The sequence below is a fragment of the Geotrypetes seraphini genome, chromosome 13 (genome assembly GCF_902459505.1).
Source record: "Geotrypetes seraphini chromosome 13, aGeoSer1.1, whole genome shotgun sequence".
Lineage (NCBI taxonomy): Eukaryota > Metazoa > Chordata > Amphibia > Gymnophiona > Dermophiidae > Geotrypetes > Geotrypetes seraphini.
In genome coordinates this window covers 20196908-20211893 of record NC_047096.1, presented here as the reverse complement: position 1 = coordinate 20211893, position 14986 = coordinate 20196908, and the positions used below count along the sequence as shown (strand labels likewise).

The following is a 14986-nucleotide window of genomic DNA, read 5'->3' as shown; positions in this document are numbered from 1 at the left end:
GTATAGCCCTTGATGGAGACTGCGAAAGAAAAACACACATGAAATTTATCTCCCCACCGGCTAGAGGGTGCAAATATAAGCGACACCATCAACAACTGCTATCATATCAAGCAGCCATATGGGGTAAAGACCTAGAAAAACTAATTGCACAAACAAACAACTATGAAGAATTCAGGAAACACCTAAAAACCTACCTATTCTTGAAATACCTAGGTAACGAACCGGAACATCAACCCCCCACGTAACATCATCACATACCTGATCTTGCAAACTGTTAACCCCAACCCCAACACTCTATTCAATTTACGGAACATTTCTACTTCTGTGCAAATAGCTTGGCATTTCCTGGCCTGGCAACACACAAACTGTTGCTAACATTATTAATATTATCAAATGTATACTGCTATACTCTTTAATCCATTGTACGAGATGTATACTGCTATACTCTTTAATTCATTGTACGTAAAGTTTCTCTTTATTGTATTTACATTTTCTTTCATTGTATTCACAGTTTCTTTTATTGTAAACCGCCTAGAAGTCGCAAGATAGCTGGCGGTATATAAAAATAAAGTTATTATTATTATGCCCCAACTTTGTTGGTTGGGCTGAGAACTTTTCAGCTGCCATCTATGTCTGCACTAATATAATATCCTTCATGTGTAATCTGCCTGGAACAAGCTGTATATAAGAATTGCTTTGTCTAGTTTCCCAAAACAGCCCAACGTCATCTACATGGAATGTGTGGCACAGTGGTTAAAGCTACAGCCTCAGCATTCTGGGGTTGTGGGCTCAAACCCACGCTAACACTTAATCCAAAAAAATCTCAGGAAGGACATACAAAACTCTTAAAACTAATAAATTATGCCCTATTGGAAATCATAGGAGGGACCTACCTAGACACTACCAGGTCTACCCACTGCACTCATACAAAGACTCACTTAGCACACAAACAACAAAAAAAAAGTGGAGAAAAAGCCTCAGTTCATCTTCATATGGCAAAAAACTCCACTTATAAACAACCATTACGCAAGGTCCAAAATGTATCAGTTCACTCAGCAGTGAGAAACACTATAGTAGCCATCGTAGGAACCACCTCAAAAAAAGTGGCTGCGGGGCCAGGCAGGCTTGTGCTTTTTGGATGCATGGAAGACAGTCTGGACACCGTCTCCAGCTAAGTGTTTGTTTGGTTTTTCCTGCTTACCATTGACTGTGTTTGAGACTCATATATGTGCTGCTTGCTCTACTCACATTTTTTGAAGTTTTGTTATTTGGCGTGCTAGATTTTTTTTGAGGTGGTTCCTACGATGGCTACCATAGTGTTTCTCACTGCTGAGTGAACTGATACATTTTGGACCTTGCTTAATGGTTGTTTAGAAGTGGAGTTTTTTGCCATATGAAGATGAACTGAGGCTTTTTCTCCACTTTTTTTTCTTTTTTCTTGTTGTTTGTGTGTTAAGTGAATGAGTGGGTCTTTGTATGAGTGCAGTGGGTAGACCTGGTAGTGTCTAGGTAGGTCCCTCCTATGGTTTCCAATAGGGCACAAGTCACTTAATCCCCCATTGCCCAAGGTACATTAGATAGATTGTGAGCCTGCCAGGACAGCCAGGGAAAAGTGCTTGAGTATCTGAATAAATTTGTGTAAACCGTTCTGAGCTCCCCTGGGAGAACGAGATAGAAAATTGAATAAGTAAATAGTGTGAGAAGTTTCAGCCTCTGACAACCAGAGTTGGTATTGTGACATCATAATGCCTCATTCCACCCATGCCTAAGAGCCAACCTCAGCAGTGATGTCACAATGGCTTGATTGTCCTATACTTGGCTCATTTTTACTACATTTTGATTTCTAGAGCATCATAGTGGTTAAAGCTAGAGCCTCAGCACCCTGAGGTTGTGGGTTCAAACCCTGCTGCTTCTTGTGACCCTGGGCAAGTCACTTAATCCCCCTATTGTCCCAGGTACATTTGATAGATTGTGAGCCTGCCGGGACAGACAGGGAAAAATGCTTGAGTACCTGAATAAATTCATATAAACCATTCTGAGCTCCCCTGGGAGAACGGTATAGAAAACTGAATAAATTTTTTAAAGAACACAGCATCACCCTGAAGAAAGCTACAGGAAGATGGCTGAGTTGTCAGTCAAACAAACTCCAGTGGTAGAACTGAGACCCTTGAAGGAACAAAAGTCATCTAATGTACAAATGGTGCCTATGTGCTTCTCTGCCTATTGGGGTTTTTTATGTATAAATTTTAATACATGCCTTTTTTTGAAGACCAAATCAAAGTGGTGTACATAAAATTTATTAAATAGAAATAAATCAGAATTCCATGATAAAATAGGAAAGAAACAATCATACAGTAGACAAAAGAAAACATGCATTTAATCAGTCACAAACTGCAGCCTCACCACTGGGCACTGGTGTGTTCACATTGTCCAGAAAAATTATTAATTATTAAAAAGCTAGTTGAAATAAATATATTTTCAGTGCTCTATAGGATTAGTCCGGGACATGATTAGTCATAGGCACCTATTTGTACGTTCAGGTATTTGCCCAAATATGCACCAATTTTGACAAGACCATTACTCTTGATCTTACACAGGGACCGCTGAAAAGTTCTCAGCCTCAGCCCAACCCAGAAGAGAATGATGTGGAGCCACGAACCTTACAAGTTATTCCACACTTTTCGTGACGCTTTTTGTTTCATTTCATATCATTGAAACGAAAAGTGTCACGAAAAGTGCGGAATAACTTGTAAGTTTCATGGCTCCACATCATTATTTTCTTGGTTTGGGCTGAGAACTTTTCAGTGGCCCCTCATATTGTGATGTCATAATGCCTCATTCCACCAATGCCTGAGCCAACCTCATCGGTGATGTCACAATGGCTTGGTTTCCCTATATTTGCCCATTTTCTAGATGCACTTGCCTCTTTGAAATGAAAAGAGTCACGAAAAGTGCGGAATAACTTGTAAGTTTCATGGCTCCACATCATTCTTTTCTTGGTTTGGGCTGAGAACTTTTCAGTGGCCCCTCATATTGTGATGTCATAATGCCTCATTCCACCAATGCCTGAGCCAACCTCATCGGTGATGTCACAATGGCTTGGTTTCCCTATATTTGCCCATTTTCTAGATGCACTTGCCTCTTTGAAATGAAAAGAGTCACGAAAAGTGCGGAATAACTTGTAAGTTTCATGGCTCCACATCATTATGTTCTTGGTTGGGCTGAGAACTTTTCAGTGGCCCCTGTATTCTGTACCACTTTGCCGCTATAGACAAAAGGCGGTTTAGTCAACGAATGAGTATAAGCATACTTGTAAAATGCTTAAATGACAAAAGATGCATTAAAGTCAGATTTGCATGTTTGATGATTTAACTAAATGTCAATCATTATCGGTCATTTACAAATCCCTCTTAATTGCTATAATAGTGATATTTCGAAATTTGGTTATTAAAGGACTATCATTAGCAGTTTCGTTTCCAAAGGTGCAAGTTTCGTTTCCAAAGCCAAAATGCAGAACAACATAAATTAGCTCGGGTTTCTTAATTTTCTAAACCAGCTAAAGCTTGTTGGGTTTTTTTCTTTCAAGTACTGTAGTAATTTGTACCTAAATTTCATGAAGAAGCTTTAAAGTTGGTAGATCGTTTACCTGAAAGTTGTTTCTGGGCTGGCAGTAAGATAGTGATGAATGACAAAAATACACTCTCTGAACACTGTTATTACTTAAATTTGAACAGAGTCATTAAGTAACAGCTGTCTTTAAATTGTGAACGAAAGGAGTTAAACCGAGCATTCGATTTTATTTCGTCCTGCTCCCTGTTAAAATAGCTGTTCGGTTTAACTCCTTTCGTTCACAATTTAAAGACAGCTGTTACTTTATTGACTCTGTTCAAATTTAAGTAATAACAGTGCTCAGAGAGTGTATTTTGTCACCCGCTGCCTTGAGTCAGCCCAGAAATCACTTTTATATAAAGCAGCTTCGAACTTTGTAGTATTGTCAAAAAAATGTAGGTAGAACTTGTAGACATCTTGTGAATGAAATTACCCTGATGTCTGGCTTTATGGCTTCTCAATAAAAAGATTTAAACTACAACAACAAACACCAAGCACACAAATATTTGCATCTGGACTAAGATCTTGCTAGACGAGAAACGATAAAATACACCGCTGGAGCGTGAAACCCTTGAAGAACTGGATTTAAGGAGCCCCTAAGCCCAGCTGTGGGGGTGGAGGTGGGGGAAAGAGAATTGTCCTTTAACTGACTTATTTTATTTATTTATTTATTTTTTTACTAACGCGTAGCGCGGGTTTTGGCGCCAGCAGCGGCTCATAGGAATTCCACGAGCGCCCGAGCAGTTACCGCTGCTGCCGGCGCTAAAACCTGCGCTATGCGTTAGTAAAAGAGGGGTAGAAGGAAACTCCCTTCCCCCTCCTCCGACCAAAGAGTCAGTGCAGAATGGTGGACAGATCTCGCTTGACTGCAGTATATATATATATATATATATATACATATATATATATATATATATATGTATTTACCATTTGTATTTCACCAAATCGAGTAATAAATTAACTTTATCTGCATCTAAATGCAATCCCTTGATAAAGTCCGGTGAAAATGTATTAAGATAAACCACAAAATAAGTTTAAATTTGCAATATATACGATCTGGGTAAGATGACCTATATAACATCTGCCTGCAGCTCCTGGTGTCAGCTCCACCCCTGCCTCGAGCTAAAAAAAATACCACATTAAAACCAAACCGAAGTGAGACCCACCCTGCAAACAGCTCTAGAAAGGGCAGAGAGCCAGCTTGCTGTGATGGGTGCTCCCCTACTTTACACAGATGGGATCAGTCTGGAGACGATGCTTGTAGACTACTGGAATGCAAGTTATGAGGATTACACCACTGATGAGAACTCCCGCGATGTTCCCGAAGAGTGCCTTCAAGAAGAGCTGCCTTACGGCCACGTCTACATCCCCATCCTCTACTCCATCGCCTTCTTGGTTGGCTTCTTTGGAAACCTGTTTGTGGTGGGACTGATGCTGAAGAAACAAGGATCAAGGCGCCTGGTAGACACTTTTGTCGTCAACTTGGCCATTGCAGACTTAGTCTTTGTCTGCACCCTACCCTTCTGGGCTAGGTCGGCGGCTGTAGGTAACCAGTGGCTATATGGGGCCACCCTGTGCATTGCCAGCAGCTACAGCATCACTGTAACCCGCTACTCGGGCATCCTATTTCTGATGGGCATGAGCCTGGACCGCTATCTAGCCATTGTGAGGCTGCACAAGTCACGGGCTGTGCGCACCCGGCAGTGCATCCTCCTCACCAGTTCTGGCATCTGGGCCATCTCCTTGCTGCTGGGCATCCCGACCCTGGCTTCCAGGAGGCTCCTTACCAACACGGAGACCAATTGTAGCGTCTGCAAGGACATCTCTTCTGCAGTCCTGAGCGGCACCAGACTGGCACTGCTGTTCCTCACCTTCTTCCTGCCCTTAGCCATCATTCTCTTCTGTTACTGCGCCATCGTAGCCAGACTTCGCCAGCACTGCCAGCAAGGTCGGAACCGGAGAAACTCCCTGAAGATCATCTTCACCATCGTGGGCACCTTCCTCTGCTCCTGGATGCCTTTCAACACCTTGAGCTGCATCACCCTCTTCTACAAGCTCGAGTGGCTGTCCCTGTCCTGCCGTTTCAGCCAAGCGCTGAGCTGGGGTCTCACCCTCACAAACTGTCTCGCCTTCATGAACAGCTGCATGAACCCCGTCATCTACATCTTCCTGGACCGCCACTTCCGCCAGCAGATCCTCCAGAAGTCCATCCAGCTACTCCAGAAGCCCAGGACTGCAGAGACCACCCCTGGCTCCTCCATCACCTTCTCCTCCAAAAGCAGTGCTTTATTCCCCCCCAGAGGTTAGCACTGGCCTTAGCAGAGGGCGACTGGGAAGTACCTACAAATCTAAAATGTGGCCCTACAAAGGGTTTGAGTTTGAGACCGCTGATTTAAGACCAAGGAAAATACCTATGTTGGTTTTCTGGGGCAGGGTCTCTTGCACTATGGCCTTCTGTCTTTCAGTATCTAGGGACCTGGGTTCAGTAAGGGCTGATAAAGAGTTTCTCAGAGTTGTCTTAACACACACAGTATGTGAGGGGGGGGGGGGTTATGTGGTATGTATTTGTGTTGAGGGGCAGAGTGATAGAAGTGTAGACGTTTCTGTGGGTGGTTGGTGGAGGAAGTATTAGTGTCTTATAGAACATGCCGTGTTGGAGTGTGGATATAAATTTGTGTTTGTGATGGATGGTGGTGTCTTTGTGGGTGAATAATGTTATTTTATATGTGTGAATGGAGGGACATGAATGTGATATGAAAATGTGTGTTAATTGAGAGGGTGTTCGTGCAGGAATAGGGCAAAGAGTATATTCATGTGTGCAATGTGTATGATGCAACTTATACCGTTAAGATCATGTAATCATTAAAATAAGCATTTATTAAAAATGGTCACAATGTGGAGTCCATTTAAGAATGTTGAGATGAAATAGAAGATGAGAATTCTTTTTCTTCGAGTCTAAGAGATGCTGGAGGGAACCACAGATGTAAACTTTCTTCTGGGCTTTTTTTTTTCCTTCTTCTTTTTAACAAACATACACAGGATATAATGTGCATGCTGTATAATGAACGTTTACACTCCATTTCATGTGTCAGCTGAATCTGCGTTAAGACATTTAGATGATTCTTCAACATCCTGTACTTTTTTTTTAAATTGCAAAATAGTTAAAATAAAATGTTTGGTTTATATTTAAAAATCTCCAAATGCCACGGTTATCAGAACATTGATTTTGTCGGTGATGATATGCAGAATGTTTTGGGTATCTTTCAGGGAACTTCACTTGCCCTTTTGGACTTCCATCCATCTTCCCCACCCTGTGACAACATTTTCCTTTACAAGATGTTTAGGGGCATAATCAAAAAACTAAGATGTCCAAAAAACTGCCTAAGTCAGCACTTGGACGTACTAATTGCCGGGACGTCCAAAACCCAATTTTTGAAACCAGTTTCCTGGACATCTGACAAGATGTTTCTCCCTCTGTGCATCCAGAGTTCAAGGGGGCATGTTGCAGGGTGGGGTCTGAGCGAGTGGGTGGGTTCTGGGTAAGCTTGAACTTGGACATCTTCTCGTGGTAATCAAACCTTTCCCAGGATGTCCTGGATGGATCTTACGACTAGAGATAGACTTATTTTAGAAGCATCTAAATACCACAAAGGCACCCAAACTGGATGCATGAAGGAATGACCCTCCCCCCTCACACACACACACACACACACACTCCCCCAGAGGTCACTGACCCCTCCCAATCCCCAAAGATCTGAATAAAACAGTCCATACCTGTCTCTAGAACAGCAGCAGCTGGTATAGGGGAGCCTAGTGGAGCAGCAAACAGATATGTGGAGTTACTTGGTGGGTGGTGTAGGGAACCATAATCAATAAATCATTTTAAAGATGATTATGGGGCTCAAGATGTCCAAAACCTGCCTAAGTCGGCACTTGGACATCCAAATAGCTAGGACGTCCAAGTGCCAATATTCAAAACCAACATTCTGGACATCCAGCAGAACTTTTAAGCCACTGTGCATCCAGAACTCAAAGAGGTGTGTCGAGAGGCATTGGAGAGGCTTAAACCTGGACATCCTGCAGTGATAATTAAAGTTTTCCCAGGACGTCCTAGATGGAACTTAGATGCCAGGAGTTAGACATGTTTTAGATGCATCTAAGTGCCCCAAAGGGGTGTCAGGTCAAAAGCGTGCCGAGACAAAGGCGCGCCCAGACAATTGAGCGCAGTGCGCGCCGCCGCGCCACTCTACATTACTGTTTTTAGCGCTCTGAAAGGGGGGGGCTTGAGGGGGGAACCCCCCACTTTACTTAATAGACATCACGCCGCGTTGTGGGGGCGTTGTGGGGGGTGTGGGGAGTTGTAACCCCCCACATTTTACTGAAAACTTCACTTTTTCCCTGTTTTTAGGGAAAAAGTTCAGTTTACAGTAAAATGTGGAGGGTTACAAACCCCCCCATAACGCCGGTGCGATGTCTATTAAGTAAACTGGGGGATTCCCCAACAAAACCCCCCGTCGGAGCCCCTAAAAACTGTAATTTAGAGCGGCGCGTCGGCGCACACTGCGCTCAATTGTCGGCGCGCGCTTTTGTCTTTCGCGCCATTGTCTATGAACCCCCCCAAAGGTGCCCACACTGACCACATGACCACTGAATGCATTAAGGTATGACCCCCCCCACACACACACACACACTCTCCTAATGCTCACAGACCCCCTCCCATCTCCAAAATATCCTATTTAAAAAGTACATACTTGTCTGTAGACCAGCAGCATCTGGTAAGGGAAAGCTTAGTAGAGCAACACACAGGTGTCTTAAGAAGCCTAGTGTGCTAGTGAACCATAGAGAGGAGGATCCAGACCCACTCTAACCACATTTATGGTGGAAAATGTGAGTCCACCAGAACTCACCAAAATCCTACTCTGTTTCCATATAGATGCCACCTGCAGGCGCAAGAGCTATTGGGATGAGAGACAGGTGGGTATAGTAGGTTTTGGAGGGCTCAGCATAAATTGTAAGGGGATTTTGGTGAGATGTACTTCTGGCACTCTTTATGTGAAGTTCACAGCAGTGCCCTCTAAGGTGTCCCAAGGCCCTGTTGGCATGTCTGTGTGGCCAGTTCATTGCAACGCCACGTCCCTCCCACATCGACATGGGCTGCATTTGAACGCAAATGCATTTGAATGCTTGGACACATCTGTGGTTGAAAATGCCGCATAAAGTTAGACATCTTGTCGGACAAGACGTCCAAGTAGGTGATTTTTGGGGAAAAAATGTGGACGTCCAGGATGTTTGAAAATAGCTGTTTTCCCATATGTGACTTTGGATATTTCCCATTAGACATCTAAAGTCAGACTTAGACGCCCCTCCACATCTGTATATCATCAGATTGCCCCAGCACATTATCATTATCCACTAGTCCATTATCAGATAGCCCCAGCCCTTCCACTAGACCAGTGGTTCCCAACCCTGTCCTGGAGGACCCCCAGGCCAGTCGGGTTTTCAGGATAGCCCTAATGAAAATGCATGGAGCAGATTTGCATGCCTGGCACCTTCATTATATGCAGATTTCTCTCATGCATATTCATTAGGGCTATCCTGTAAACCTAACTGGCCCGGGGGTCCTCCAGGATAGGGTTGGGAACCACAGTACTAGACCATTATCAGATTGCATGCCTCTTTTCTGGAAGCTGTTCTACAACCATTCCTGAAGTTGCCACATTTTTATGAGAGCATTTCCAAAAGTCAATTACCTGGATAAATAAACCAAAAACTGTGCCCACTCCCTCCCCAGGGATCTGCGGGGACTGTACTTGCACCTGCCGAAGAAAGAAGGCAGCTTGGGTGCAGTTAGGTAGGAGAAGGAAGTAAGACATTAAGCTATATATTTTCAAAGCTATCAGGGGAATTGTATAATGGCAAGACTTAAAATCTTTACCTTTATCTTTATTAAAAATATTTATACCACTTATACTAACCACGTCAGTTCAAGGCGTTTTACAAAATAAATTCACATCTAAAAACAAAGCCATACATAGCCATACATAGAAATCCATATTAAAATACAATAATCATAAATCTCAATCATCCCATATTTCTCACAGTGTGCCTACATTATGCTAATTTTAAAGAATGTATTGTCAAATCCTCTTCAATTGCTGTACAACTGACACATAGAATTGTCCAGTCATCTGAAAATATTACATTTAAATGCAAAAGTGGACTTCAACCAAAGAGGCTTACAATATATTTCACAGTCCTAGGCGACCAATCTCATCACAAGTGTAACTTTCAAATTATAATTCATGCAGCCATTTTCCCTCTCTTCTATAAAACCACACTAGTGTTTTCTAGTGCGGAGAGCCGCACTGAATGGCCCGAGCTGCTCCCGACGCTCATAGGAACTCAATGAAAATATATAGCTTAATGTCTTACTTCCATCTCCTACCTAACTGCACCAGTAAGTGGTGGGCCATTCCAAAGTTCTGTCAATTTAAAGGAAAAAGATTGACTACATTTCCAAATAGATTTATTTTTATCTTTAAATGAAGGAAAGGAAAGTTTCAGTCTTTGAGAACTTCTGGCAAGATGAGGTCTATGAACATTCCAACACAGAAGAACCAGAGGAATAAAGAGCTAGTGTAAACCATTTTTGGTTGGAGGGCCCAAACGAACCAAGCTCTGACCTACCCCAAAGTTCTCTTGTTGGTGATGCTGGATTGGGCAAAATATCAGTTGGGCCACGAGCCCAATGGCTCACCTCATTCCTCTGCCTGTGGTTCTTATTGGACAATTCATTTCCCTTAGATAATCGGAACAACAATTAATTCCTTGTACTTAATGGGCAAAGCCAGAATGGGACTAGTCTGTTTATTCAACCTGGCGTGAGTTGGCAATCCTACTGGGTTAGGGTTACCAGGCATCTGGATTTCCCTGAATATGTCCTCCTTTTCGATGACATGTCCGGGCCTCCGGACGGCTTTCCAAAATCCGGCGCTATGTCCGGGTTTTGAAAAGCTTCTAGTAACGAGTGACGTCGGGACGGCATCTGCGCATGCACGGAGGCCACGCAGCGACACCACGAGCATGCATGTGACGTCATTCCCTCACACCAGCGCATGCACAGATGCCGTTCCAATGAGCAAACAGGTCAAGGGGCGTGGTGGGGGCAGAACAGGGCGTGGCCATGCAGAACAGGGAGGGCCTGGGGAGGGGGGGGGGGGTGGTTTGTTCCCGAAAATCTGTTAACCCTATACTGGGTGATCTGACAAGAGCCACATTCTCTTTTCTGCTTTAGCTGAGGAATGACCAAAATCTTTTGGTTTAGATTAGAGTCAAAGTTTCCTCTATAATCAGGATTATCATATGGCTCCAGAAAAAAAAGAGGATAGATTGAGACATCCGGGTTTTACATCCATTGCTGTCTCCTTCTTCTGGAGCCATAAGCTAACCCTAGTAATGATTCCGGTGAAGCAGTCACCCGATACACTTGTGTTTTTTCCTCTAAGGCCTTCCTACATCTGTCTACCCCAAACCTTTACTTTACCCACAACAGTGCTCACTGCAGACTTCCATGTAGCACTTGCTCCCTCTGGTGTTCATTGCTGACACCATCCTCTAGCCTCACCTGCCATATGGTCCAAACAATCACTAGTGATATCTAGCATTTGGTAAATATTAGTGAGTGGTAAATAACTGAGTGAGTCAGACCTAAAAAATGGAAGAGTAGGGCTGGAATTACTTCTTCTAGTTATATAAAAGCATGTCAAATCAGAGCAGAAATATACCAGTTGGTCCATTCCATACCGTATGCTCACTTATTCCTATTCATATTGTAGTAGACTTTCCGCAAGAATTTTGAGAGAGGATGTAGTTTTGCTCAGATGATTTGAGGGTGACATCCTTTTTACATTTTTTTGGAAAAAAAATATAACCCTCACTATGCCCCCCCCCCCTGCAATGCAGCCTGTAATGAATTCAGACATTACTCTTATCTCATTCCACACTGAAAGGAGAAAAGCTCTCTCTAAAGCTCATCATAAATGTATTTTTATTAAATATATTATTTCCAATAAACTGGTCTCACCATCTTTTCACTATTAACCTCAACAAAACTTTAGAATTTGCCCTCCGTAGGTAAAACTGTATGGGTCGATATTCAAAGCAATTTAACCGGCTAGAAATGGCTCTGGTTGGTTAAATCACTTTTTCAGGACTAAACTAACTGGTCATTTTCTGTGGAACTTCACTGCCACTGAAAATGTCTGTTTAGCACCTATTTCAAAACCAGCTTGGGGGGGGGGGGGGGGGGGGAATTCCAGCGGCAAAGTTAGATCTTGGCTGGTTGAGTGCCAATATTCAGCATTTAACCAGTCAAGGTAATCACATAAATTGATCCGCTTATAAATCAGTCCTATCTTTACGTGGTGTCCAATAGCAGTTAAGTACTGAATATCTCACTTAACTGGCTATGTTTTAGCAGGCTCTGTAAACATGGAAATTCAATGCCAGAGCTTGCACAGGGCCCAGCATTGAATTTCCAGGCAGTCAGCAAATTGCTGAGAGTTGCCAGCTCAATATTGGGCCTGTAATGTCCATTAAAATAGAGGAACAGGGAGGAGGGAACAGGGGAGTGTAGGGATAGGATGGAATAAGTCATATGTAAATATATTTTGGAGGAATGATAGAAATATATATGGAAATATCACACAGTACTACCCTGAAATTCGCGGGGGTTTTGTTACATGAACCCCCGCGAATTTCGAAAAACCGCAAATATGGTTTTTAGGCAGGGGAGACAGGAGAGAGCAGCTGGAGAGGCAGGAGAGGGCAGCCGGAGCGCCAGCGAGTGATGGAAATCACTCGCTGTATGCTCCGACCGCCTCTTCCTGTACTAAAGTCGGGCCTCACCAATCAGGAGCTGCTTTGACACGCCTTACATACCTTCAAAGCCTCAAAGCCAATTGCAGCACTCTGAACGGGCTGCTTCCCTCTGCTGTTATCAGTGGTGTTGGTGGTGTTCCGGTGCACAAAGGGATGGGAGGGAGGAATAGGTATAACACGGTGGGAGCGTCGGTGGTGTTCAGGAGCACAAAGGGATGGGAGCAATAGGAATAACATGGCAAGTGTCAAGGGTAGATACCGTATTTCCCCCAAAATAAGCCCTAGTGCATTTTTGGGAGCACAAATTCATATTTTCGGGGAAACACGGTACTACGGTATTTATAATTTCATATAGTGCTGAAAAAGTGTACACCGCACTGTACATTCGGCATGCCATAGATCGGTCCCTACTCATAAGAGGTTTACAAAATAATTTGGACAGACAGATGCCAAATGACAGAAATGATCTGAGAAATATTGCTGACTTGCCTTGTCATTTGCACAGGAAAGTGTCCCTATGGCAGAAAATTACTGTCAGCAGGTGTCTGGGTGCTAGAACTCCCCCCCCCACTCCCCCCCCCCCATGATGTTTATGTTCTAGAATTCATTTCTTTCTCAACATTCCCACCGACACTGATTGGTTTCGCTCATCAGACTGGCTTTGTATGTAATGTTTCTCTGCTGCAGAGGGCATCAGCCTGGTGGGAAAGGGCTGGCTGGATCGTTTGCAGTGATTGATTTCTGGAGTTCACAAGGTATGGGAGTGAGTGTACTGGCACTTGTAGGCACCCCTCTAGCTTTGCTATGAGTCACCAGCTGCTTTTATCTCCGTTTTGACTGCAACTGTGGCAGAGTGTGTGGTTGTGAGAACTGGTGACTTTTAGAGGGCAATTAGAGGGCAGAACTACTTATCACCTAGAAGGGGGGGGTGGGGGAGGAGAGGGAGGTCAGCACAGACTACTAGAAGCTGCAGATGGTCATTTCCTAGCAAAAAGCAGCCTCTCTGGTGAGTTTTTGAAACCCTTATTCCAATCGATGGTTTTCCCCAGATACAAATAGAAGTTTCTCGGTGGAACTTTATTTAAAACAAACATTGTGATGACCAGATGAAACAGAATACTACTCTTTTTTTCTCTCAAATTGTCTTCGGTTTTAAAATGTTGTGCTGCAGTAAGGAGGTACCATTTTTAGGGGGGGGGGGGGTTAAAGATTCCCCAAGCAGTATGCGAGGGTAATCCATGGGGTGAAAGATGACTGGGCAAAGTATGAGTTGATATTTCTATTTCTATTTAAATTTATATCCTGCTATTCTCCAAGAGGTATCAAACTACAGACAATAAGCCATATCAACTACAACACAAGGACCCACAGGGTGAAGGATGCGTGAGTGCATTATAGGACAATAGCATTATCTGAGTGCTGTCTGGGGTGGTCACACAAGGGCCTGAAGGATGCCTGGTGATTAGATGCAGTATGAGGTGGTATACATGGTGAGAAAGCCCAATGTATAATATATTTGGTTATATATATGGTATGGTCCAAAAGTTTGCTCTGTTCAGACCTCACCTAGTCTACACACCTCCATCTCTGGGCACTGCTGAAAATATTTCGACATTCTTCCTTGTTAATTTATGATTGTTCTTAAAAAAACTTAATCAACATGTATTTGAATGACAGAAAGAAGAGTGTGGTATAGCGGCTAAGCTACAGCCTCAGCACCCTTAAACCCATTGCTGCTCCTTGTGCCCCTGGGCAAGTCACTTAATCCCCCCTCCATTGCCCCAGGTACATTAGATGGATTGTGAGCCCACTAGGACAGGCAGAAAAATAATGCTTAAGAAACCTGAATAATTCCTGTGTACTGTTCTGAACGCCCTTAGGAGAACAGCATAGAAAATAATATAAATAAATTAAAAAGCTTTGTAGTGTTTTTAAATGAAAAATAAATGGAAGAGTTGCCTAGTGGTTATAGCAGTGAGCTAATAAACAGGGGCAATCTACTGGTGCTCCTTGTGATCTTGGGCAAGTCACTTAACCTTCATTGCCTCAGACTAGAGAATGACAAGGGGATAAATTTGTCCCTGTCCCCACAGAAACTCAATTTCCTCCGTCCATCCTGCCCCTATTCCTGAAAGCTCTGCCTCAATGGCACAAGCCTTGAACACTTATGATTTTAAAGTGTTTGAGGCTTATGCGTTCTCTAGTACAGACTAGAGGATGACACTGGAACAAACTTTTTCCCGTCCCTGCAGGAACTCATTTTCCCGAGCCATTCCTGTGAGCTCCGTCCTCATCTGCACAAGCCTCAAACACTTTAAAATCACAAGTAGCAACATTCTAGAGCTCAGATTGTGATGTCATAAAGGCCTCATTTCCACCAATGCCTAATGCTCCGTCCTCATCTGCACAAGCCTCAAACACTTTAAAATCATAAGTAGCAACACTTAGAGCTCAAGATTGTTGATGTCTAATGCCTCATTTCACCAATGCCTAAGCT

At 43.4% G+C, this 14986-nt stretch overlaps 1 protein-coding gene across 1 annotated transcript; it reads left to right on the top strand.

Annotated features, from left to right (window-relative positions):
• Positions 1–4818: 4818 nt before the first annotated feature.
• On the top strand, positions 4819–5916 carry GPR25 (G protein-coupled receptor 25). The gene has a single exon (XM_033918662.1). The coding sequence runs from the start codon at positions 4819–4821 to the stop codon at positions 5914–5916; it is 1098 nt and encodes a 365-aa protein (XP_033774553.1).
• Positions 5917–14986: the final 9070 nt, after the last annotated feature.